This window comes from Indicator indicator, chromosome 1, assembly GCF_027791375.1.
Source record: "Indicator indicator isolate 239-I01 chromosome 1, UM_Iind_1.1, whole genome shotgun sequence".
Classification (NCBI taxonomy): domain Eukaryota; kingdom Metazoa; phylum Chordata; class Aves; order Piciformes; family Indicatoridae; genus Indicator; species Indicator indicator.
In genome coordinates this window covers 124130360-124154743 of record NC_072010.1, presented here as the reverse complement: position 1 = coordinate 124154743, position 24384 = coordinate 124130360, and the positions used below count along the sequence as shown (strand labels likewise).

The following is a 24384-nucleotide window of genomic DNA, read 5'->3' as shown; positions in this document are numbered from 1 at the left end:
AGTTTCTATTTTATCAGAGACCTGTATGTATTAAGTCGACCACAGAGGTGAAACTCAGTCTACATCCACCACAAATTACAAGCAAATAACTGACTAGCAAGGGGAGCTATTGATGTAGATCATGCAGACAATGTCCCACAATTTGGCTTGGATATTACCTCTTTCAGATGTTAGTCATCCTAATTTTTCAAGCTCTATTTTAGTGTTACAAAGGATTCCTAGAAACTAGATTGGAGCAATTATGTATTTCATAGGAGGAAAAATAATGTAGAACACTAGAAAACAAAGACAGGTTCTCTCAGAAGAATCATAAGAAAGCAAGATAGAGAAAACTCTTAACTTTCCTAACCTCAAGCAAACATTGGAGATGGCTGCCTTGCATTGCTATCACTAAAAGTTAAATTCAACTGATATTCACACATTTATTAGGGATGCATGGGTGGACTACAGACAATTCATTAGGCCCTCTAACTCCTTCACTTCGTTCTGCTCTTGCAGTGTGAGGTATGTGCACAACACTGCACACATATTAGTCATAAAAATGTTCTGCAGAAATGGGGCATTAGAATAGTCTCTCACCAAGTCTATGTTTTGCAGTAGCCACAGATCTCTAAACTGTTATACTTTACTGAGTGATTTGCATGTACTGTGCAATCTCTTTATTTAAAGCATAAAAATACTGAACAGTCAAGGAAATACATCCATGTGGCTTTACCATTACATTGTTTCTACAGGAGTTTAATGCATTTGTGAGCTATTTGGATTTCTTACATTAATTCCGCTAATTCTTTCTTAACTATCTGCACTTCTGATCTAAAAAATGTCCATCTTATGCCGCCTAGCATCTGTAATATATTTCACCTCAATCACTTGAAATCATTTAATATTGTTAATTACAACTGTACATTTAAATCTGCTCTCTGTATGATTGTTAATGTGCCCCAGCTTATTCAGAGTGACAATCTGATCAAGAGCTTGCTAATTTTAGTAGTCCCAAATATCAAGTAGCAACATTATTCTAGTAAAGCTAATATGATTAGTTCATTCAAAGCCAGGCCAGATGAGGCCTTGAGCAGAAGAGGCATCTCTGCCCAGAGTGGGGAGGTTGGAGTAGATGATCTCTAAGGTCCCTTCCAACCTAAGCCATTCTATTGTTCTGTGATTTGACCCAGTCCAAGTTAAGCACATTATACATGTAGTAAAGTGCTGATGACACCATAGGAACCTGTCATTATGTTTAACAGTCTTTTGAGATTTAAGACTTGCTAAATGTCACCCCTCCATAACCAGACAATGGCCACACAAACATATATCTAGAGGGAGAAACCTCCTGTAATGACTATATATGCATGCATAGAAATACTGAAGTGGTGTGCTTGCATCAGAAACAGAAATTAAGCTCTCTGTTGGGAACGGATACTCAAGAAGACCTCTGCTTCCATGTGCAAGTATAATTCTTTAATTATTTAGTAAGTGCATCATAGACAAAAATCTGCATCTGAGAAAAATATATTTGTCAACTCTATGTTTTGTTTTAACAATTAATTGAAACAAAAGATGAAAACCAATAATAAAGGAATACAGTCTGTTTACTATCAACTAAGGCCCTGTAGGAACCATAGCAGGGATGCCATGTAAATAACAGGGAAGCAATGTAACTAATATTCAACCCTGAGCATTAGGAACCTTTCCCAAGTGAGCAGCACTAGGTGTTATTCAGTGCATTAATTAACCACTGAGAAAAGGGTGTGAAGAGCAAGAGAGTGAATTTATTTAGATTATTCAAACCCAGGGGGGACTTTGAATATTTCCACATGGACAAATTGTCAAGAATGTCATAGCAGAAAGATTAAATATAGATGTGTCCAAAATAGCAGACTGTATAACGAAGATTTAAACTCAGTATACACTGCTGGGTTCTGGATTATCTGTAGCCTTGAAGGAATTTAATATTTAAAATAAATTTAATAATTTAATATTTAAAATAAAGGCAAACACCTTAAGATGTCAATAGGTAGTAGCATTTGAAAAATTACTATTAAAAATAAAAAAAGTATTATGTTCATCTTTAACTCACTGTCCAGATGCTAACTTGGATACGTTGTTTCAACCAACACAAAGGGCAACAACAGACTTAAAATGAATAAAGCAATGACATGATGTGAAAACCAATTTAGACACAGCAAAATTTAATACATGTGTTCCATGCTTCTGCTTTTATTTTCCCCAGTATGTAAGGAAGTAACAGTGACAAGCGTCCACAGCTCCAAGGGGCCAGCACAGTATAAAATCTGTCACCAAAGACAGATCTGAACTATGGTTTATCTTACTTGAACAAGTCTATTCTGCTGGTGCTCCCACAGGAACAAAGAGAATGGACAGCACTGGAAGATTCGCTTACTGTCATTTGGAGTAAAATCACACAGCAAAAATTATTGGTTGACTACTAGAAAAATAGATCGACTCTCCTGGAATCAATAAAGGTACTTGATGCCCAATGACAGGACAAGGGGCAATGGGTGGAAGCTGAGCCATAGGAAGTTGCATGGAAACAGGAGGAAAAAAAAATTTCACTGTGAGGGTGATGGAAAACTGGAACAGGCTGTCCAGAGAGGTTGTGGAGTCTCCCTCTCCAGAGATATTCAAAAGTCACCTGGATGTGTTCCTGTGTGATCTGGTCTAGGTGATCCTGCTCTGCCAGGGGGGTTGGACTAGATGATTTTTTTAGGTCCCTTCCAACCTCTTAACATTCTGTGATTCTGTGACGATTCATAATAAAGCAATAGACACTATGAGCCGTTAATTAACATAGCTGAGACATACTCTAAGCACCAGGAACTCATGGAAAATTCAGAACTGTTTACCATTTCTGATAATAATCAGCAGCATCTCTTTCAATATTAAAATCTCTTTCAATATTAATCTCTTTCAAATATTAAAAGCAAAAAGTTACCCAAAATCAGCACAGACAAGTCATGTTGTGGGGTACAAAAATGATTCCAAGTTGAATTAAAAGAAAAAAAAATAAAACGACCACTGAGACTCAACTTTAACTTGAGATTAGTTTAAAAAACAAGAAAGCACAGGAATAATAGGAAATAAACCAAGACAAATAAAATGAAGAAAATAAGATACTATTAAGATAAAATGCAGAAAGTGGGAATTGGAATTGCAAGCTTGACACTTCAGGCAATTTCAAGAAATTTGTTTTTATCTTATAGTTTGTCAACTGAACAAATGGAGCCTCAAAAATATGTTGCTTGTTTTAAACAGATATAATAATACTTTTATTTTAAATTTATTTCTTTACCAACAACAAAATTGGACCATTGCCACAAGGCACTATTGTGCTTAAGCAGATATGCATCAGATACATAACTGATTATGTATCTTGCACAAAGGAAGAACCTGCAGATATGCCAGCTGGAGTGATAATTCCAAGAGCTATTATTTCTTATCATTTGCAGGAGATAATGTTTCTAACAGTTTGCTGCAAGAAGAGATGCAATGCTTTGGAGCTGGGGAATAGCTCTACAGGGAATGCACACAGTAAAGTTAAATTTGAGGTATTGGTCAAGATGTGATTGATACTGGAAAAAACTGATTTTTTTCCTTTACAGAAATTCCTTGCTTACTTACTATCTCCCCTTCTATGTAGCTGTACCATACACACCTTAAAAGCTCTGTCCTCAAGATTTACCAGCTCACTCTCTCCTTTCCTTAATCTTTTTTCACCACCCCTACTTTAGGACATGCAAGAACATTACACTGCTAATTCTGTTGCTTGCCCATCTGCTCTCAGTATTGCCACTTCCCCATGTCTCTGCCTTGGTGACAGCCATGAGCCTCTTGTGCCACTGATCCCTGCTCAGAATGATAATGACTCATCATCTGTCAAATTCTTTGTGAGTTCCTATATAAACAATGTCATTCACAGTTAAAATACAACCAGACAACAAAAGGCAAGCAGCACTGTTGTCAAACTATGGCGAATTCCAAAGAGAGACTAAAAAATTTAATAGGCAGACTGAATTATCTTCTCAGTTTCAAGCACGATTGCCAAACCAGTGAGGGGGAAGTTTACACTGCCTGCACAGCAGCTGATCAGAAGCTAAACAATCACGAAGCACCAAAGCTTGCAATAGCAAGGCAATGCTGTGAAAGAAAATAAATTAAAAATCTATAGAAAACACAGGGGATACAAAACAAGAATAATAATGCAAACTAAAAATGACAGCTAAGGTCGAATTCCTTTTTGCTGGCACTCTGCTAGTCCATCAGCTTTATTAATCTGTTCAGTTGTTTGTTTTAAAGGACACAAAGCCTGATAAGAGGTCTATTGAGAGGAAAGGTAAGACATTCATTTGTTGCAATAAGCTTTTGGATGAGAGCAATAATCAGCTTGCTACAGTTTGTTAATTTATCTGCAGGAAATAGATTTAAAGTTGGACTTTCAGGGCACAGGGCATTAGATTCCGTTCTTGTTCAAAGAGACTAAAATTCTAATTAGGAAAACCTCACCTTTAAGAACAACACATTTGTCTTAATCTCCTAGTGGAGGAAGAACAAAAATGGACATTTCTGTTCTTCCTCTCACAATAACCAGCCTTACTTATGTCTTCCTTAGTACCTTGCTCTCCCTGCACCTCCTCTGGATGCAAGAGTGAGATTTTTCAAATGGAGTGTTTCCTTGGAATGCCCATACTAAGCTTTGATTCTAATTCAAACTAATCCATGAAATAGCTCTACCTGTAGAATCTTGTACCATAAACTATGTAATGATTTTGTCCAGTTAGATTTTTGCTATAACATCAGAACCATTCTCAATTTCGGCAGAAAGGAATAAACAGCATTTAGCATACAGTAAACAAGAACAAAGAAGCAGAATTCTATTTCCTTCAAGACCAAAATATAAACCAAAAATGAGGAAAAAAAAGTAGAGCAACTGTCTAAGCAGTAAGGAATGGTCTTGTAGACATTCTACTTTCACATTTGCTGTTTAGTTTTAATTATTAACTTCCTCTCAGTATTTTAAGTATTAACTTGCTCTTCGCAAGATGCCAGTGGTGTCCTCCTTTTTAATCATCTATAATGAAATCATTAACATTTGAGTTAACAACCAACACCACTAAACTGTCAATCAGCTGAATTCATGGTGTCTTAGACATCTCAGTAAGCCATCTGTGGAACTGACAGGTCAAAAAAACAAACCAAAACAAAATAAAACCAAAACCAACCAAACAAACCCCACCCCTCCACCCCCCAGTTAATTTAAGAACAAGAAAACTTTTCTCTGTGAGGTCATTTGTATTTGTCTGTTTGACTCAGACCTACAGATGATCCATTGCCTTTCTGGAAGTGATAAAGGTGCCTGCAGATGTGTCTATTAAAGTGGTGGGAACATTAAGTTTATCCACACTGCTTTTAAGAGTTTTAGGAAATATGTCCCTGAAGAGACAAGGATCCATAGATCCTTTTAGTAAAGTACTGTATTACTGATTCTACCTTCTCCTGAAATAACTCAAGAATTTTTTCCTTTTTATAAAATCCTTTAAAAAATTCTCAAAAATCACAAGAATATATTCACAGAGATGGAAATGCTGAAACACATCATAATTCTGGGCAACACTGTTTTTTCAGCTCATCCTAATAGCATTTCTAAAGCACTGCACATCCAAGACTACCCTCTCACACAATAAGCCACAAATATTCAGTACCCTCACTTGATTTCTCATCTTGGATTTATGTGTTGGTGTCACTACTGCACAAAAAGTACAGGCAGTTGAGTGGAGAACAAAGGTAGAAACAAAGGTAGAATACAAGCATCTAAGATCACTTTCATGATCTTCTAGTTATAGTAGCTCTGTCTGTCATTTTTATGTATGTATTTTAAATTTTTTCCCTACATGTGGCTGAAAATTTATAATTCTTAGGGGCATTAAGAAAAAAAAGATAACAAAGCAACATTAATTGATGTTAACGATGATAATATTGAGATTATATTTTGTACATAAATATTTGAGTGTAGGCAGTTAGTAGAATGTCTTTCAAATGGGTAACCTCTCTTATCTGTCATCATAAAACAACCTCTGTGCCCTTAATGGCTATTCAGATGTACTTTTAGTTATGCATATATTAAAGGATGATATTTAACTAAGTAAAAAAAAAAACAAACCAACAATTATCATCTAAACATTGCCAGAGAAGTCCTTTTTTGAGGGTCTGCTCTTGTGCTTAAAATAGCAACAGAATGGTACAAAGAAAACAAAACCACTTTAGTCTCTAGCCAGGACAGCAATTGTTGGCACAGATGTGTAAACAAGGTTTCCATATAAGCAAGGTTCCCATGGTCACTTACATTTGTCTGTGGTTTCACTGTGCTTAAAGACAGTGTGCCTGCACTGAGAACTACAACCACTCTTCTTATGCATGGAATTATATTCATTTTAGGAATGTGACAGCTTAGGAAGAACTTATGTTAGCAGCTCATAGAGTCATAGAATCATTTCTGTTGGAAAAAAACAACCTTCAAAGAATTAGAAGGAGGAAAAGGAATGGGTTGAATTTCCTTGGAGAACCCAGAAGATGGAAATGTTCTTTAAAACAGAACATTCTTTCCTTCTTGACTTCAGTAGTCCAAGCCCAAATGAGCAAATAAACTCTTCAGAGATGGCTCCCAGAATGGTCTCACTACTAGGCCTAAACCAACTATGAATCTTCAGTAAGACTTAACACACTTCACACTGCTGACTGTTGCTGGTGTGTAAATGTGTTTTTTTTTCTCACCTAGAATGCAATTCAACAAATCCAACAAATGTGATTGCTTCCACAAGTGCCAGAAAGCAAAGCAGTCAAAATAGTCAAGCTCTTTCCAGGCAGGCAATAAAATCATACATACAAATAATGTGTATAGATAAAGTATATTCTTACAAGTGTATTTTTGTAACAAGCAGCCCCTGACAAGGAAATGTTTGCTGCTCAAAGACAAAAGATGATGACTTTTTTCACACATAATTACTGTTATGGAGTCACAAAAAACAGTTACGCATCGTAGTTTTGTACTGTTTACAACCTTACTTTGTTCAGCCTTTTGCATATTGTACTGTCCAACTGACATGCAAAATCAAGGTGTTTATACAGAATCACAGACTGTTAGGGGTTGGAAGGGACCTCAAAAGCTCATCCAGTCGAATCCCCCTGCCAGAGCAGGAGCTAGACCAGACCTAGACCAGATCATGCAGAAACGCATCCAGGAGGGTTTTGAATATCTCCAGAGAGGGAGACTCCACAACCTCCTGGGAAGCCTGTTCCACTGTTCCATCACCCTCACAGTGAATTTTTTTTTCCTTCTGTTTCCATGCAACTTCCTATGCCTCAGCTTCTACCCATTGCCCCTTGTCCTGTCATTGGGCATCACCGAGAAGAGCCTGGCTCCATCCTCTTGGCAGTCACCCTTTACATATTTATAAACATTCATGAGGTCACCCCTTAGTCTCCTCCTCTCCAAGATAAAGAGCCCCAACTCCCTCTCCTCATAAGGAAGATGTTCCACTCCCTTAATCATTTTTGTGGCTCTACAACTGCCTGCATTAGAGAATTCATACCACTCTTGGATAATACAGGAGCTGGCAACTCAAACCTTTCAAACAGATTGTCTAGAGCTCAAGTCCTTGCTACTCCTTTCCTTAACTCTCTGCAACTTAAACAAATCACAAGATAAATTGAATCATATATTGACTCTTCACTCCCCAGATCCTCTAATGGGGAAGAAAAAAGTTACTTTTTATGTTTTGACTGGTGTGTGTGCTCTGTATCTTGTCTCAAGAGCAAAAAAAAAAAAAAAAGCATCCTAAGCAGTGAAACCTCTGAACACCAGCTGTACAGCCTGAGTTCCATTGAACTTGAGCATGATAACTGGTGGGAGATGCAAATGTTTGAAGATACCTGTTAGACAGTGATGAGCTGAAGTCCTAATCAATTCTCAGAGTATGTTACATAATTCCTGTTATAATATATGCTCCACTTTAGAAAGATCTAAATCCCTTTTTACCTTAATATTTAAATGAGTGAAATTTAAACACACTTGGTGGGTTCCCTGGAAAGGAATAACTGTAAGTGTTTAGGCTTCATGTGATAATTCACATAAAGTAAGAGTGCCCACAAACAAAGGGAGTAATCTAATGCTACTGTAACAAATATTTGTATACATATTAAGTTTGTAGTGGTTGCTCCTTTCATTGTATTTTTTTTCCTCTTGAGAACACTTTAGTTCATCTGTTAGATTTATTTTTGCTAATGAAAACAATACAGATTGCTTTCTCCTTAATTGCCTCAGCCTGAATAACATAGTTACTTCTCTACTTCTAAAGAGAAGAAATCTGTGTAGAAGTCACTCTGGCTTTTGCCTAACTGATCAGTTCATGTGCTTTTTAGTGTATCTTTGCAGTACCGACAGCAAAAGTAAAAATTAAAAAGTGGCAAGAGAAAAAAAAGTGAAGCAACCTTCAAGCACTCACCAATTTGGCTGTTAAAGGAGTTAGAATATTATTCCTTACAGTTCAGTGTTATAGAACAGAACAGTAAGGCAAAGGGTAAACACACAGCAATCAGCTGCAAATCTACTTAAGCAAAACAAAACACAAGCTGGCAGATGTTGCCTTAATGATTAAAATACTTGCTTTGGCTAAACTATTACTAACAGGCAAAGTGGAATTTTATTGCCTTGCCTGTTGTTTTACTAATCTGGTTGATGGAAAAGAGGTTTCACATTTTTCACACTAACACACATTTCTGATAATAAATACAGGTTGGAGTAAAAATACTTGAAAACAATGTAAGACAGTCCTATTTTTTCTTTTAAGAAGAAAATACCCAGAAAATAATTTGGCCATTTAAATTAATGGGAAAATGGAAACCAATTTTCCATTGAGAAAAGAAATCAAAACCTTTAGCAGAATATTTCCTCTTGGCACACAAGACATGTATAAACACTGATAAAGTTATTGCTAAAATGCTGGAGAAATGGTCAAGACCTTTATTTGGAATATGTTTATACATCACTGAGAGGTCACTGAGTCACCAGAGCACTACTTCCTCATGGTCTAGATTGAAATAGCACCCACAGATGTATCAAAAAAATCACTGCATGTGTGTCTCTGAAGTTGAAGTGACTCATTCTTACGAACATCAACTTCATTAAAGAAATCAGTAAAAAGTGGGAATAAGTTCCTGTGGACATCATTGATTCAGGTAACTACCAGTATGCAAGAAAATCCCCTGAATTTATTGCATATTTAACTAAACTGACTTTTCTGGCCTTGTTACGAGACTTCAATTAAAATTATGCTAAGATCTAATTCAGTCCTAGTTACAGTTATAGGATATAAAATTTAATCCAAGATACTGATTAAAGTGACTTTGATTTAATTTTTATATATCTCATCTAAAGTGCAGTGATTTAAAACTCTTTTCTATAAGGGAAGTAATTTTTATTCTGCAATGTGTTCTGATCTTACAGATTGTGAATTGCATGATTCATAACTTGGTGGCAAGCTTCAAAGATCACTTTAAGTAAGGAATTGGTATCTAAACCAAAACCTGCAAGACTGTAAAATGTAATCAAGGATGTGATCAAGCATGTGATAAAAACTTTCTTGACTAGAGATTTGCCTCAGAAGTATAAAAGTACATTTCTGCTTTCAGTCTGCTTCAACAGAAACTCTGCCATTTTCAGATGCAGTGTATGGCTCAAAAATCACTGTAGTGATTGTGATGAGAAATGAATTCAGCCATAAATTCTTTGTCATTCCATCGATCTGTTCTAGGTTGTCATACAGGTACACCAGATTGCAGATGGGGTTTTGTTTGATTGATTTCTGCTGCCTTTGCAACTCAGAATCATGAATGTGTTTTGGGAGTAAAATCTATGCTTACAGTATAGTATATACATTCTCACTCTAGCCATGTCATTTTCAACAGTTACATCCTTCTACAAACTCCAACCAAAGCTGGACAATGAATATTAATGAAGTTTAACAACAAATCTGATAGTATGTAGAAATAGGAAACACTTCAGTTTAAATATTTAAAATACATAACCTGTCAACTGAAGTTAATTGGCAGCAGGTCACAGCAGAAGAAAATTGGCAGGGAGCAAAATTATATTTGAGAGAATCAAAGGGCATATTTAAAGAAACAAACAAAAAACCCCAAACACCAACCCACAAGAGTCGAGTCATCATCATTCTTTCCATTCTCACTATAGCCATGTCGTTGTCAACAGTTACATCCTTCCACAAACTCCAACCAAAGCTGGACAATGAATACTAATGAAGTTTAACAACAAATCTGAGAGCAGAATTTATATCTTACCTCTTAGTAATGGCAGCCCACGTTGCATTAATGTTATCTGTCATCAGTTCTACTTTTCTGGTGTCGTCTGCTGAATAATCGCGGAGCAGCTTAAGTGCCATGTCATTTGCCACATCTACATTTATTTGCCACTGTCGTATTTCTTTTGAAAATTGCTGAAGTAAAAAGAGAGAAAGAAAAAGAAAAAAACCTCAGATCACCATAAAATTAGGGTGATCACACATTATATGACTATTACAGAAAGAAACTTAAGCCATCAGTGTAAAAAAGAAAAAGAACTCCCTCAGATTTATTGGCGACTAAGGTCAGAGTCTTTCTAGATATTTAAATTCTTTGAGTCACAAAACATAGGACTACTACTCCTACTACTACTCCAAGCAATCAAATCCTAAATGCCAAATAAAACATGACAGCCCAAACTGATAAACACTGAGTAGAATTAGATTATTCTTTCCTGAGACACAAATAGATGGATGCATTATTATGCGTTATGCAAACTATCACTATTTCTGATGCTGAATTATACTGAAATAGAAAGTATAAGGAAAACACATGTGCTGCATAATTTTTCTCCCTTTTAATACATTAAAATAATACTGAGATTTGGACAATTAACACCTGTGCTTTCACATTCATTTAATTTACTTTAGAGATTCGTTTATGTAATTAGTGCCATCTACTGGAACAACACTAAATCTGCAATACAACAAAATACCACTGGTAAACTCATCAATATAATTATAATTTATGCTTCTTAGTAGTAAAAATGCTTTTAAAATTTTGGTCTTTCCTTCCTTTCTTTCTTTTTTCTTGTTTTCTTTTTTTCATTTTTTTTTTCTTTTCCCATTCCACTTTCTTCTCTTCTCTCTTTCTTCTCTTATTTTTTCCTCTCCATCTGGACCACCTGGTCTCACTGGAAAAACAATCCAGGAAATCTGGAAAACTCATTTTCCCAGCCAACAGCTCCCATGCATCTTTCTTAGTATTTTCTCAGAGTACATTTCCATAGAAGTGAATTGAAATCGTGTATTTAATCCATAATGTGTAACAAGAAAATGAAAGAGCAAAGATAATCAATGGTCTGCTTGTACTTTTGTACTAAACAAAGACTACAACTAGCTAATCAAAGGGACCATGCAAGTAGAAAAAACGTTTGTATTTATGAATAGAAACAGTAAGTTGCATGCAAACTTTAGAAGCTATCAACACAAACAAAGAGTAACTCTTTATTGTTGAGCTTTAACACACAAATCAGAATATGTCTGTGAAGAAAAAAAATAGTTCTTTTCCCCTCTCATTCTCCCAAAGAGGTGCACCTTTTGAAATCTTCTTTTGACTCAGGGAATTCAGCACACAAAGCTAAACTTAAATATAATAATCCTTGATTTTGTAGTCTAAATACTAAGTAAAAATAAATAATTTTTTAATATTTTGTGCATTCATGGTTTCATCTCAGAAAGTATACAAATTTGGTTTGGTAAGACTGGGATTGAAATGCACTTGATCACTGAATAGAGTTGAGGTTAAAAAGCGGCTTCAACGTTCCTACGTCCTCTCTGTAATTTAAATCTGAAGGCATGCATTTTCTTTCTTTTCTGTGTTATTTCTTCATGAGAGGGCAGATCACCCAATTACAGTGCAGCAGATAATCTCAAGTACTAAGAGAGCAACCTGAGTGTCTGTTCTGAACAAGAGGTTTTATTTCTACCATTACACATTAAGGAGGATGCTACTAACCCCATCTCCTGAAAACCATCTAAACTGAACATCTTACAGTAAAATTAGCTTGAGCTGAAGCTGCCTAAACAATTTTTAGGTCATTCTCCTGTGATAAGTATAGTCAGGGGAGGTGATAATTTGTGTAAAACCACTACAGTTTCTTTGGAGAAGATATAAGCAGATGGTTGATTTGGAAACAGCCTACCAATGGAGCTCCTTTCCTGTCAAAAGTATATGCAACACATATATTAACATTAATATTTACACAGCTATCATAAAATATATAAACCCATAAATAAATACATCCTACAGTTTTGTAGATATTTATATCAAATATCTACTCTACATTTAGGTCTATCCATCTTTATTATACTCTACCTTGCTCTTTGTTTAAAATTAGGCATGCATACAGCTACTTTATTTCCAGCCAAAGCAGATGTGTTGTTCACTGCATTGCAAAGCAAAGTTACCATAACATTTTGTCTGTATCATAAATTAATAGGCCTGTAAACTCTACTTCAGAAAGAAGTTCTTTCTTCTCAGTCCCCTGTGAGTTTAAATGACCTTATAAAACCTTCCCATCCATAATGAAAATATGGAAAGATCCATTACAGGGTTATTTCCAAAAGTGTTGTTCTCACCATTAACTTCAACATTAATCCATTAACACCCTGACATTGCAACACTCGCACATCACTCAGAAAAGAAATGATGAATTTAGAGAGCTTTCCCGACAGAAATCATTTGTATTTTCCACTTGACAGGAAATTCAACAACGCTGTTGATTGGATGCCTTGATTCAACTTAGCTCTGTGCAGAGACACCAAGAACAATGTGGTGTGGTAACCATCTGTCCTGCTATCTGCTTTTACATGACTATAATGAACATTTTTGGAGTTAAATTATTGACATTATTTTTCCCCTCCTCTTTTTCTTGTATACTTTCAGGTTTGATTTAGCTCTTAGCTACTTAAGAATCTTTTTTTTTTTTTTAAAGGAAAATGCTTCATTAGATTAATTCCATTTTGACATTCTATTTGTTTTGTCTGTGTCAGCACTGGAATTTGCTGAGTGAATTAAAAGGCTTGAAGAATTAAGGCTTAGGTATAAATAAATATACTTAGGTATAAATAAATTTATACTTAGTATAAGTGTATATATAAATATACATAAATATAAATGAATTTATACTTAGGTATTAATAAATACTTGGGTATACATAAATACAGATATACTTAGGTATATAGGTATATGCAGGTATACTTAGGTATAAATAAATATACTTAAGTATAAATAAATTTACATGTAGTATATATATAAATATACCTAAGTATAAATAAATTTATGCTTAGGTATGAATAAATACTTAGGTATAAATAAATATAGGTATACTTAGGTATAAATAAATATACTTAGGTATAAATAAATGTACTTAGGTATAAATTTATCTTTAATTAGAAGACACTAGTGGATGTTATGAGGAAGAAAGTCTGTGTAGTTAAGGATCCCCAATTAAAAGCAAGTAAGGAAATTACAGTTGGGCTTTCTTTTATTTTCTTTCCCCCCCTCACCCCGGATTGCCCAATGGACCAAAATAATTTTTGCATAGATGTTCAAATATAGCAATATGTATGTACAGCATCACCCAGTTCTAGGCATGTAAATTCCCACATATTATATATGGTTCATATAATTCAAATCTGGAAAATCAAGCAGGGTTTTTTTCTGTCCTTCTTCTGTAAATCTATAGCATGTTTTATCCGTATACTTAAAAAAAAAAAAAATCAAGGAATTCTTTTTCAGTGTTTGCATCACAGTCAATAACATTAACTTGACTGTTAGTTTTTCTGCTAAAATCAAAGCAGCACATTGTCAGCCCTGGAATAACAAAGATCCACAAAATGCTGAGACTGTACTTCATCCTGTACTGGTACACAGGGAGTGACAAAAGATTACTTAGTAAGTGCACTGCAAGAAGCCAAAGGCAAGCAAGAGAGTCTCAGTCTTACCCGCAAATCCAGGGCATAAATTTCATCCCCCAGTATATGCCAGTGGAATGTTGCCTGGCCTCATGAGTCCCAACAAAGCAAGTGATGCAAAAAGGCTGCTATTTAGCTGCCTATTTAGATGACCAAGAAATAGGTGGAAAGGCAGGAAATCTTGTCTCCATCTTTTCTTCTCTTTAGTTTGGCCAACCAAGCTAAACTAATAGAGAGGGAGAAAAGATACCTAACTGCTACCAGAACAAGGAGCTATGAATTGATCTGGTATTACTAGCAGGCTTTTGATTGTTGGGTTTTGTGTGTTTTTGCTGTTTTTCGTTTGTGTTGACTTGTTGGTTGGTTAGTTGGGGTTTTTTTTTTTTTTTTTTTTTTTTTTTTTTTTTTTTGGGGGTGGTGGTTTGTTTCTTTGGTGGTTTTGTTTGTTTGGGGGGGGTTGCTTGTTTGTTTGTTTTCCACATAATTATACTGATAACTTAGTGTAAACCTATGTTCAGATGACTTGGGGGCAGAAAGGAGCTGAAGTGTGACTGCATACCATATATACATGTATAAGCTTCAGCATGCTGAGTTAACCATCTGCAGTACTTAGAATTTAATTCTCTAACATCAAACAAACAACACAAAACAAACAAACAAAGAGATAATGAAAATAAATGCTTAAATCCTCAACAAATTAGCCCTGAATTAATTTTGGATTCAAAGGAAATAATATTTTAAATTATCATCTATATGGTATCTTGTTACTTTTAAATGTCAGAAACAAACATCATTGAGCAATAACAAGCCAGTTACAGATTTTTGGTTTATTCTGACACTGTAAAAAAGTGGATAATGGAAAGAATGGTACTGCTGAGCTTACCATATACTCGTGAGTAAAGATGCAACAACAGAGAAACATTAACACAAGCACTGATCAAAAGTTCACTTAGAGCAGAGAACTTTTGCACCTACTCAGCTGCCTGTAAGAAGCCCTATAATGTTTTACAAATGAAGAACACTTGGTGATTGCTTTCTCACACCAAGCTGTGTTGAAATACAAAGCTGACAAAGTGAATATGTCTGAAGAATTTATTTAAGACTCACACTGACCTTGCTCTTTCCCTCAACACAAATGAATAGAAATGGCAGCTTTATTTCCATCAGTGTACCAGCAAGCCAAAAGACAGCATATGTACTTTACATATTCAGGGGACAACATTAAAATATATGTGTTTGGCACAGAAGCCTGGAAAGTATTTATTCTGAGTATCTGATGTATTTCTAGGTCCTTCAATTTAGATAATACTATACAGAAGAAATATAAGGCTGCTAAATTAAAAAAAAAAAAACAAACTCCATTTTCCTTAGGATTCATGATCCCTTATCTCAAGCATGAACAAAACATCTGATGCTGTCACATCTGAGAAGCTTTCATGAGGGATTTGACACAATGGGAATTACTGGCAGACAAACATAATTCCTCTAGGAAGTCTGGTACAGAAGAAATAAAACCTAACAAAACAAATCAAAACAAAGCAAAAAGAACCCTCCCCCCCTCAAAAAAAAAAAAAAGGAAAGAAAAGACACCCTCCCTATGTTCTCCAAGACAGTAAATTTTTCCAGACTCAAGGGAGAAAGGCTAGGGAAAAACAAACAAATGAAAATAAACAAGACTGGATGGGTAGAGCTTGTTGATGCTCATACCACCAAAAAGGCACAGAAGAGTAAGATAGACTCTCTGTGACAGAGAAATTATAATTATAGACTAATGTTTACAACTTGACACAACGTATCACACTGAATCCAGACTGGAATGGGGACAGCTGAAAATACTGAGAGCCCAAGTGCATCATAACTTTTAAAGAAGCAGTGTAAAGAATCAGCAGGTATCCTTTCAAAAACTTCATACATAGAGATACATTCTGTGAATAAGTGTACTAGTATACTTTCTATGTAACTTGGGGGATGAAGGAGAAGGACATATTCTTATTTCTCTCCTAAGAGACTGTTGATTCAAGCCCCACTTGATTTTTATTTTTTTTTTTTAAATATACTCATCTATACCTCATCTAAGTCTCATATATTCTTGTAGAAAAAAAGTGGACATAAAATCAGTTTCTAAAACTACATTTTCCATTATTTGCCAATTTATGCCATTTGTGCTCAAGACATAAGGCATTCCAACACAATGACATAAGGTGACACTTGCACAGAACTGGTTTTGGCTGATTGAGTCTTCGCAGACTGGGACATTGAATTTGTTGAAGCCTTCACTTTTTTTATTTTTTTTTTTTTAAACCAAACACTGGGCAGAAGCCAAAACTCTATCTGTGCAGAAAGACAGTGACAAATGGGAGCCCTGTATACTGAATGACAGCAGTATACATAATCTATAACCCTTTCCATTACATTACTGAGTGATTGCCCTTGCTTACCATAATCTGCCTTTCCCAAGCCATGACCCTTACGTTATGATCTTAAATGAGAACATTTAACCATACCTCCACTGTAAAACAATGGGTTGATGAATGCTTTTATGTTTCTTATAAGAAAAAATAAAAGGCAACAACAACAACAACAACAAAAAATCCCAACAGATTCTGTGTCTACTTCTCAGCATCAGAAGAGCAGTGACTAACTGATGATGGAGATAGCTGAAGACCAATCGTTCAGTTATGCACATACAGGTATATAGACTTTCTGTCAGTAAAACCACTTGATGAGGACACTACCCCACTATTCTTCACAGCAATTAATGATTATTTAGATGTGCAAATAAGACTGTTTTAAGTCTACAATTTTTAACCAGACAGCTCATTTTTAAGTGACAGTTTTTAAAAGAAATTAAAAAACTAGTGGACAGGGGAGGAGAACATAACAGAAAATATTTGTGTAACTATTCTCACAATTAACTAACATGTGCCCTGGTGGGACCACATCTGGAATACTGCATCCAGTTTTGGGCTCCTTGGTTCAAGAGGGACAGGGATCTACTTGAGAGAGTCCAATGGAGAGCTACCAGGATGATTGTGGGAATGGAGCACTGCCTTACGAGGAAAGGCTGAGAGCCCGGGGCTTTTTAGCCTAGAGAAGAGAAGAATGAGAGAGGATTTACTAAATGTTTGTAAATATCTGAGGGCTGGGTGTCAAGAGGGAGGGGACAGGCTCTGCTCAGTTGCACCCTGTGATAGGACAAGGGGTAACGGGTACAGCACAGGAGTTTCCACCTCGACATGAGGAGGAACTTCACTGTGAGGGTCACAGAGCACTGGAACAGGCTGCCCAGAGGGGTTGTGGAGTCTCCTTCTCTGGAGACTTTCAAGACCCATTTGGATGCATTCCTGTGCAATCTGTGCTTGATTCTATGGTTCTGCTCTAGCAAGGGGGTTGGACTTGATGATCTTTGGAGGTCCCTTCCAACCCCTAACATCCTGTGAATGTTCCATCAACATGGAATCAGGACCCATTTCAAGAGGCTAACCAATTGGTTGTTTTTAATTTTGGTTTTCCCCAAGCAGAAAGTGAGATATTATTAATCTGAAACAGCTATTCTCAAAAGCTGTTCATGAAGAATATCATCAAAGTGTGATTTCCGTAACATGAAACTTAAAAACTGATGCAACAGTTAGGCCATGTTTGCATTTGTAGGTATAGCTGAGCTACATGAGTTAACTGAGGTGCACTTTTTTAGCACCCAGAATTTGACAACAGGTGTGCTAAAACCACAAGAGCAGCCATCCCAGGATTTTACAGTTAATAACCCTGCCAGTGCCAGTGTTGAACTTGGTGAGATTGTCTTGTGGCAAATACAAAATGCTTGATTTCCAATATACCTTCATATATATACTTTTTCTAAACTACTTTCAGACAACTTATAAAGCTTCACTATCAGTGCAGACACACCAATACTACAAGATTTCCCAGTCTGCAGTACCAATGCAACTGAGGATGTTGCAGAGCAAAGAAGAGAAATACTTGTCCTGATACATTGGTTTGTATTTGTTATAACTGGTAAGTCAAAAACAATTTAATTTGAGTATTATGTGGCACAGACTCTAGGCTTTATAAGTTAATTTTGTCAATTTCTTAGTGTTTTTTTTTTTTTTTTTTTTGGTGGGAAATAATAGATAAAGATATTGTTCTCAATGTGCACCATCCAGTAGTTAGAGGATATTTTCTTTACCAATCTAATTAACTGGAGAATAAGTATTTTAATTTCTGGTAGTCACCTTAAGCTCAGTATTCTGCTTTTTCAGAGCTTCCACGGTGTAAGAAATTTCTTTCCATGACTCCAGTTTAGTTTTTGCTTGTTCAAGGACCTGCTCAGCTTCTTGTTTAGCTTCTAGCCATTGTGTTGAATCCTTTAACATCTCATGAAGCTGCTGTCTCCGGTTTTGGAGGTGTCCATGCACTTCGTCCCACTGGCTCTGTATCTTTTCAACTGGTGAAACACAAAGGAAAAACAAAACCTGAGTCACTTTAAAAAAATGCACTTTTTCCCCCCCTTTTAAAACATTTTTTATCTTCTTTTAAGCTGCAATTACAACTAAGTTAAGCTTAACAGAGAAAAATAAACTGTTCTGGGTCACACGGTATGGCACTGTGGGGCTCAGCATATGTTTTGGTGCGTATGTGACCAAAAATGCCAGGCTTGTGTCTTTGAAAATTGCCATGAAACAGGATCATATTTGAGAGAAAGCAATAATCTTTCATTCTTACCAAACCAACACAAGGTTGAGCATTTCTGAGAAGCAAGCCCTTTAGGGACTTCAGTAATAATAGTTAAAGATTTATTAAGGCAAATATTAACAGACTGCAAAGGCTTAAATACTTTCTAACATGTTCATGTTAATTAGAAAATAACAATTAGCCTCATGCACTATTTTAAAGTAATATGATTCATGAGAACTTAATAATCAGTAAAATCACTGACAAGAAGTGTTGGCTAGCATCCAGCACCAGACTTTTCCATAGTAGCATGAAAACATCAGAAAATCCAGTCTGCCAAACTTGACCAAAAAAAAAAAAAAAAAAAGAGGGAAAAAAATCCAACTAAAGAAACCAACAATGCCACAAGCAATAAAATCTGCACACTGCATGAAGAAATAGGCATTTTTTATTTCGTTTTACTTGTATTCCCTGATGTTCTCAATATTTTCTTGAAGACTGCATCACTACATTAAAAATTCACAGGAAGGCCTTCAAGGAGACAACAGAGATTCCTATCACTGAGTGGTAGTTCCATCACTACATCTCTCACTGCAGGGTTGATTTCAGAGTGGTGCAGGCTAAAGACTAAAGGGATAAGAAATGCTTCAGCATGGAAAGGAGACTTCTACCTATCAGTGCTCTTCCTTCTTCCAGAAGAAGGGATAAAAATCTTTCCATGGACTCAGCTGAGGTTTAGAGAAAGAGAAGAAAAGCTTTCAGCATTCCCTGCTCAAGCCTAAGAAGAAAAACTGTGAATAAACTCACACAGAATCATGTTCAAATCGAAGGAAAAATGCAAAAAGAACTGAAGAAACAGAACTGGAAAACACAAAGCACAATCAGAGCAAAGCAAGGATAGCCTAAGGCCCAAATTCTTAAATTTAATCTGAAGCAAATCTAACCCCTTATATCAGAAAGCTGTATTCAAAGGTCACAAAGTAGAAATTAATTTCTGTGCCATATCCTGGATGAGGATTTCTGATGTAAGCTTTAAAGTATACTTAAAAAAACCCCAAACACTAAAAAATTGTGGTCTTCAGGAAGGGTGAATAACAGAAGTGCTCTGCAACTGCTGAAGTAAAATCTCTACAACCTGTAGGTGAGGGGTTGTGCTGCAGGTCTAGAGTCTAGAGGACAGCTTGCCCAAACACTTTCCACGGTGCTGCTGGCAAACAGGCAATAACTGGCACCTATTTCTTGTAAATCACTACTTGGGCTCCTTCCCACTTAGACTGAGACAGTCAGTGTGTTATCTCTTGATTCCTGGAAACCTGGAGATTTTGGTGCATAGCTGACAAAAGTATAATTGCTTGTTTATGTCAGCTGTCCATGTGAAAAAATACAAAAATCCAACTTATTTTTATTTTATTGCAAGTGTGTGTGTTGGTGTGGGATCGTTTGGGCTTTTTGGGGGAGGGAGTAAGGGGATAGAGATGAATGAAAATTCTCTTGCAGTTTTCAGAAGAAAAACTGCAATAACAGCTATATTAATTTTTCATAATACCTACTTTCAATAAGAAATGCTGATATTTATTATCAAGAAAAATAAAAATATTTGCAGATGGATTGGGTATATAATGCCTCATGAGGCTTGTGTCTAAGTAAGACACACCAGCAACCCTTCTCTAGGGACTGTGCTTTTCTCAGCATGACTGAGATTTTCATCACATAGCTCAGTCCTGGGATCCCATGATGACCATTTCTCCCACCCAAGAGGGGAATGAGGCTGCCTAACAAAAGCTGCATTCAGGACGTATCAGAAGCATATTCACACAAATGACTACGAATGTATAAGCTCCAAATCTATGAAACAGATTTCCCCATGAAAAGACTTGGATCATCTCCCTCAAAAAATAAAGAAAAGCTTCTGACATGGACTCTTAAAAAAATAGCATGCGTAATAGTTTTGTTTTATTACAGATTGGAACTGAAGGCTTCAAGAAGTTGCTAGGTAATATAAGCAAACAAATAAAACTAAAACATTGCGTTCTTGAACCAGTGAGTGACAAAACCCACCTAACAAAGTATTTCAGTTGGGAGAAAACACACCATGACACCTACACAACTAATCTGACCTTTCGGAGATAGAATATACCACATGGAGCAGTACTATATAAGACAAAATATGTAACTTATTAATGAGACATTTTTAATTATGACATTAGTTAGTTCAATGTAACATTAAAATCCTTTCATTACCATAGAATTACCTTTCCATTGATGGTACCCTTTGAATCCAGACTATTGATTGCATTTTAAGTAACAAAATCCCCTAAGTCTCTAGAGCTTAATATATGAGAATTCACGTCCAAAGTGTACTGAAAGGCAGCGTAAATCAATGTCTCTTAAGCATGTATTTTGCTCCTGTGAATACTCCCAGCAGGTTGTTTCCCACAGAAGGGAAGGTAAATACCACTTATAGATTTATGCCAAACAGAAAAGTACAGGAAATTCAATTTGAGTGTATATTGTGTTAGAACTGATCCCAGCAACCTACAAATCATTCACCTGCAGCTAATCAGTGACTGACTGCAGATAAGAAAGGTCAGAGAATCGCCACTAAATAATATTGTTGGACAGTAGAAGACAATCTTTAAAGCATTCTGGTCAACACAGGGGTTTTGTGCAAGGCATTGGAAAATACAGAAGGCTTTCTCTGACTTGATCCTAACAGGAGAAGGTTTATGAAAACATTTAAGTGTTCTGCCAGACAGCAATAGAGAATCTCCCTTCACTGAAAGACTTTGCTGTTTATAACCTAACATCAGTGGAAACAACAGAAAAAGAGTCTAAGAAGTTGCAGGTCACAAAGAAATAATGTTCTTGTTACTGTAAGATACACTTAACCTGTGGAGAAATGAAAAAAGCAATCATTCCATGCCAGTTTAGAAAGTTCATTGAATCCAAAAAAAAGGTGAACAAGAAAATGAATAGCACCAGAATTTGCAAAGCAGAAAACCTCCACTTTCCTTCTCAAATAAATTGCATAAACTGCTCTCATTTTGCTCTGTAGGAAAGTGCTTTTCAAAAACATTGTCAATATATTGACATTTTTCTATAAAAGTGATTTTTTTCACTGTAGGTTTGAAGAGACTGAAGCAATCTGATCTGCTGTAAAAGAGAACAGCAAAATTATGGACAGTAATAATTCAGATTATCAAAAGAAGCTGCTGATGCACTGCTATTCCTTAGCTGAAAAATGAAATTGTTTTATTTGCATCTATAAGTGTTTCAATTTACTTATGTCTTGTAATAACAATCATGATGAAAAGATACACTCAGCTTGAAACCTAGACAATTTACCAAAATGGCTTAGGAATAGCCTCATCCTTTTGCCATCATCTTTTTGCCATCATCTCTTGAATCTTAAGGGTTTTTTCCCTTCCTCTCCTTTGCAGCAATACGAAGCACCCAATGCATTGAAAGAAGAGAAACTGATATCTTAATTTTCAAGGTACTGAGTAGCCTTTAAAACTATGGCTGTACAGAATGCCTGTCCCTGGTAGATAGAACCGAAGCATGAAGAGAAAAAAAAAACATTTTGCATTTCCTGACAGTTGTAGGAACTTCAGTTGGCTATGTTAGGTATAGCAGGATAAGAATTTGGTGGATGGGGTCATTGTAATGCATTCAGGAACTCTTGCTACAGAACTGGATGCAGTCTGGTCTGAATGTGGTTTGTACAGTCACAGGACTGCAGGCACACCACTTTACATGACAGTGCATGCAGCAGCCAACACTGCAAGTAATTGACAGCAAGACACTGTAGTATGCAGAGGTAAACTGAGTGCCTAGAAAATGCTGAAGACACAAAACCTGCAGATTTTTAAGGAGGGTTAGATTAAAAACAGCCTAAACCCAACATTGTCGTTGGTTGTCCTGGAAGTATACTACCAAGCCTTCATATTTTTCAATATAAAATGTTTTTCAATCATATGCAATCCTTAAAACTACTCTTACACATTTCTAGAGATTACTCTTGTGCCTCCCTAGAGTTTTAATCCTTTACAAATGTGTTTTCAAAGACAAGCACACATTATAATCTTCCTCTTTTAATACTCCATCAGGATGGATTAATTTCTGCTGGTTGCAGACCCATAATATACATTTCTTTGAATGTTCTGGATAGCTAATTGTTAAGTATCTTATCTTCATATGCTTTTGACTAATCTATGCACTTATCCATTGAAACCTTAGTTACACTTTTATGGCTGTACATTACACTAGTTTTTCCAACCCTAAAAATCTTATTGTCTTGCTGAACAGCGAGCAGGTTTTCTGAGAGGCATGATGGAGAAAAAAGAAAATAAAGATTTAAACAGAAGCATACTAGGTTATTGCACCTATTTTACACTTTTCCTTTTCTTCCACTAAACTGTGTAATGTTCTACAGGATAGGGATAAACAAATTAGGAAGAAAGAGATATTTTTTTTCTTAGGGCTACAAGACTATTCTGAAGGCACAACAACTGTGCACTACATGGAAAGCTTTATGAAGCTTTCCAGCTTTGGCTCAGTCTTCTGTAAACCATGAGTGGAATTACAGTTAAATATCACTTATGTTTTGTATTATCTTGTGGTTAACTTGCTTTCATTACTGTGTTTTTGTAAGCAAAAAAACATAAAACTAACTTTCCTTATTTCTTTTTCTCTCCTAGGAAAACCATTGAGTTAAAGTTCCCAGTTCGTCAGTTATTTCATGCTGAAAGTGCTCTACCTTCTCTTCTGCTGCCTTCCAGAACAGGAAGTGTTTAAGAAGTCTTACTCTTTAAGAAATGATCACTTTATTAAAGTCAATCATGCAACATCTCCTGACAGATGGATGCTGGGTTTTTTGGGGTTTTTTTGTGTTGTGGGTTTTTTTTTTTTTTTTTATGAATAATCATGAATCTGTGAGAGATTGGTCTCAGGAGAAAATTTGGATAGCAGATATAGAGTCAAACAAGGATAAGTTTAAAGTTTTTTGGTTTGTTTTGTTTTAATACTGAAGTACTGAGGACTTACAGGAACAACAACATGTACTAAGTTGCTGCCTATAGTCTATCACTATGGATTGGAGATGGATAGAACAGAGTACATAGTAGAGAACAGTTGGAGCCAGACTACTCATTAATTTATGCTTCATCTGTCCTCCTTTATCTTTTCTTGTAAAGCAGTATTTCTTTTAACCTTTTTCAGAGGCTTATAAAAATCATTCTCCTTAAAAACTAACCTCAGAAAGTTATGGCCACACTTTGATTCGATGTGAAAAAACACCAATACTGTGTAATCCAAGACATTTAATGCACCCCTTAAATGATCAGTACTGTGATGAGAGGATTTAGTTAATTAACCCAAAACTAGTGGTGGGGTGGCAATCTAGAATATCTAGCTTAATATGAAATCTGTCATTGACATCATTAATCTATTAAGGTGTTTATAGAAAGATCATTCCTTATCATATGTTTCATAATGTGTAAAGACAGATTTTTTTTTTTTTTTAAGTGTATGGCTTACAAAAAAAATCTGTTTCTAAGAAGAGATAAAAGGCATTACAAGAAAAAACATTTGGAAGCACTCAGAGCTTTCAGTTGTCTTTCTGGGGTGACAAAGATCAGTGGAA

The 24384-nt window shown here is 35.8% G+C and overlaps 1 protein-coding gene across 3 annotated transcripts in view; it reads right to left on the bottom strand.

Moving 5' to 3' along the window:
- DMD (dystrophin) overlaps positions 1–24384 on the bottom strand; it is an 851798-nt gene that overhangs the window by 264188 nt on the left and 563226 nt on the right. For all 3 annotated transcript variants that reach the window (XM_054391265.1, XM_054391273.1, XM_054391280.1), the window contains 2 exons: positions 18302–18513; positions 10372–10526 (listed from right to left, as the gene is read on the bottom strand). In XM_054391265.1, the coding sequence (XP_054247240.1) occupies positions 10372–10526; positions 18302–18513 (367 nt within the window). The remainder of the gene's footprint in view (positions 1–10371; positions 10527–18301; positions 18514–24384) is intronic.